Raw genomic sequence first — 1,559 nt, 5'->3', positions numbered from 1 at the left:
TTCTGAGGCCCGAGAGGCATTCTACTTCGACCCGACGACGGCCTTGGATCCGCCCTTCCTGACTAACTCAGAAGTCCTAGCCCGCCTCTCGGTGGAAGACTTACAACTCGTGGACACCTTCTACGAGAGATGCACTCGTCTGAAGACAGCGAAGCAGCGACACGACCTGCTCAAGGGTGATCTTTTCAAGTTCCTGCCCATTGTGCGGTGCCCTCACTGCGGCAGTCGGGTTGGCGCAAATCAGCTGTTCCAGCCCAAATCAGGACTCTTCCCCTCCGGCTTCTACATGACGTGCTGCTACGCTCTCGCGGTGGAGGATAAGAAGAGGGCATACTTCGGCTCAGCGAACCTCGGTCGTCTCTTGGTTCACCCGGCGGACTGCCCCGAGCTGGAGCCCCTGAAGCCGAGGTCCGGGCAACGTATGGATAACAGACAGCCTCCTCGCAAGAGGGCGCGGACAGAAGGCCGGACACTTGCACACTACTCCCCAGAGCGAACGTCAGCACCACCGGTACCAGCGGCAGAAACTACGGACGGAAAACCGGATCGGATTACCCAGCTTGAGCGGGGCTTCAAGGAGCTCCAGGAGCAGCTCGCCCTGGTTCTTAAGGGGCTTACGCAACTCCTTGCGGGGGCGAATGAGGGGCAATCACCCAGAGGAGCGATAGCCGCGATTCAAGCTCTATCCCAAAAGGCCGATGAGATGGCCCAGACGGTTAGGGAGCCCGAGTCGACCGAAGTCATGAAGCCCGCGAACGGAAAGCCCTCCTTTGCAGATGTCGTGCGGAAGTCCTCTCCCAACACCGCAAACCTCCCCAGAATGACACCCCCGCCTGCACTACAGAAGCTGTCGGTTCAAGGAAATCTTCCGGCACCTCAGGCAAGGCTGGCCCCAGTCTCCGATGTGGCCTCAGGTGGTGGCCTGCGCGCCCTGACCGCGGAAACGCAGCCTGAGGCGTTCAGGTGGCGGCCCAAGATGGCCGAGGTCTTTGTGGAAGTCCCATTCTCCATGGAGAACTACCCTCTGGGACGGTTCCGCTCCGACCTGACGCAAGCTATAGGGTGCGGGGACGCCTACCTCAAGAACGTGAGGAAACTCCGAAGAAATGCGGTAGCCCTCCTAGTACCCGAAAGGGAGCAGGAGGAGCTCTCTAACCTCCTCAGGGGAAAGAAAACAGTGGCTGGTGGCCCACTGCGAGTCCGGCTCCTGCGGGATCCCCTCTTCGCGCCCTGACCGCGGAAACGCAGCCTGAGGCGTTCAGGTGGCGGCCCAAGATGGCCGAGGTCTTTGTGGAAGTCCCATTCTCCATGGAGAACTACCCTCTGGGACGGTTCCGCTCCGACCTGACGCAAGCTATAGGGTGCGGGGACGCCTACCTCAAGAACGTGAGGAAACTCCGAAGAAATGCGGTAGCCCTCCTAGTACCCGAAAGGGAGCAGGAGGAGCTCTCTAACCTCCTCAGGGGAAAGAAAACAGTGGCTGGTGGCCCACTGCGAGTCCGGCTCCTGCGGGATCCCCTCTTCGCCCCCAACTCAACCGCGGAGGACCGCTACTACGA

General features: G+C 60.6%; 1 protein-coding gene across 2 annotated transcripts; it reads left to right on the top strand.

Moving 5' to 3' along the window:
• On the top strand, window positions 1–1,559 carry KVP18_004708 (uncharacterized protein; the record flags this gene model as incomplete). 2 transcript variants are annotated; one of them, XM_067957596.1, is made up of 2 exons in its annotated part: window positions 1–1,198; window positions 1,249–1,559. In XM_067957596.1, coding segments are annotated over 2 exons (1,509 nt in total), but the record flags the coding sequence as incomplete, so codon positions are not given. The 2 variants fall into 2 exon arrangements, with proteins under 2 accessions (XP_067806645.1, XP_067806644.1); XM_067957595.1 differs by lacking the exon at window positions 1,249–1,559 and having other exon boundaries at window positions 287–1,234.

Source organism: the organism of the source record quoted next (assembly GCF_019968955.1).
Source record: "MAG: Porospora cf. gigantea A chromosome Unknown PgA_NODE_7070_length_1559_cov_10568, whole genome shotgun sequence".
Taxonomy (NCBI): Eukaryota; Apicomplexa; class Conoidasida; order Eugregarinorida; family Porosporidae; genus Porospora; species Porospora cf. gigantea A.
This window is presented reverse-complemented; position numbering and strand designations above follow the sequence as displayed.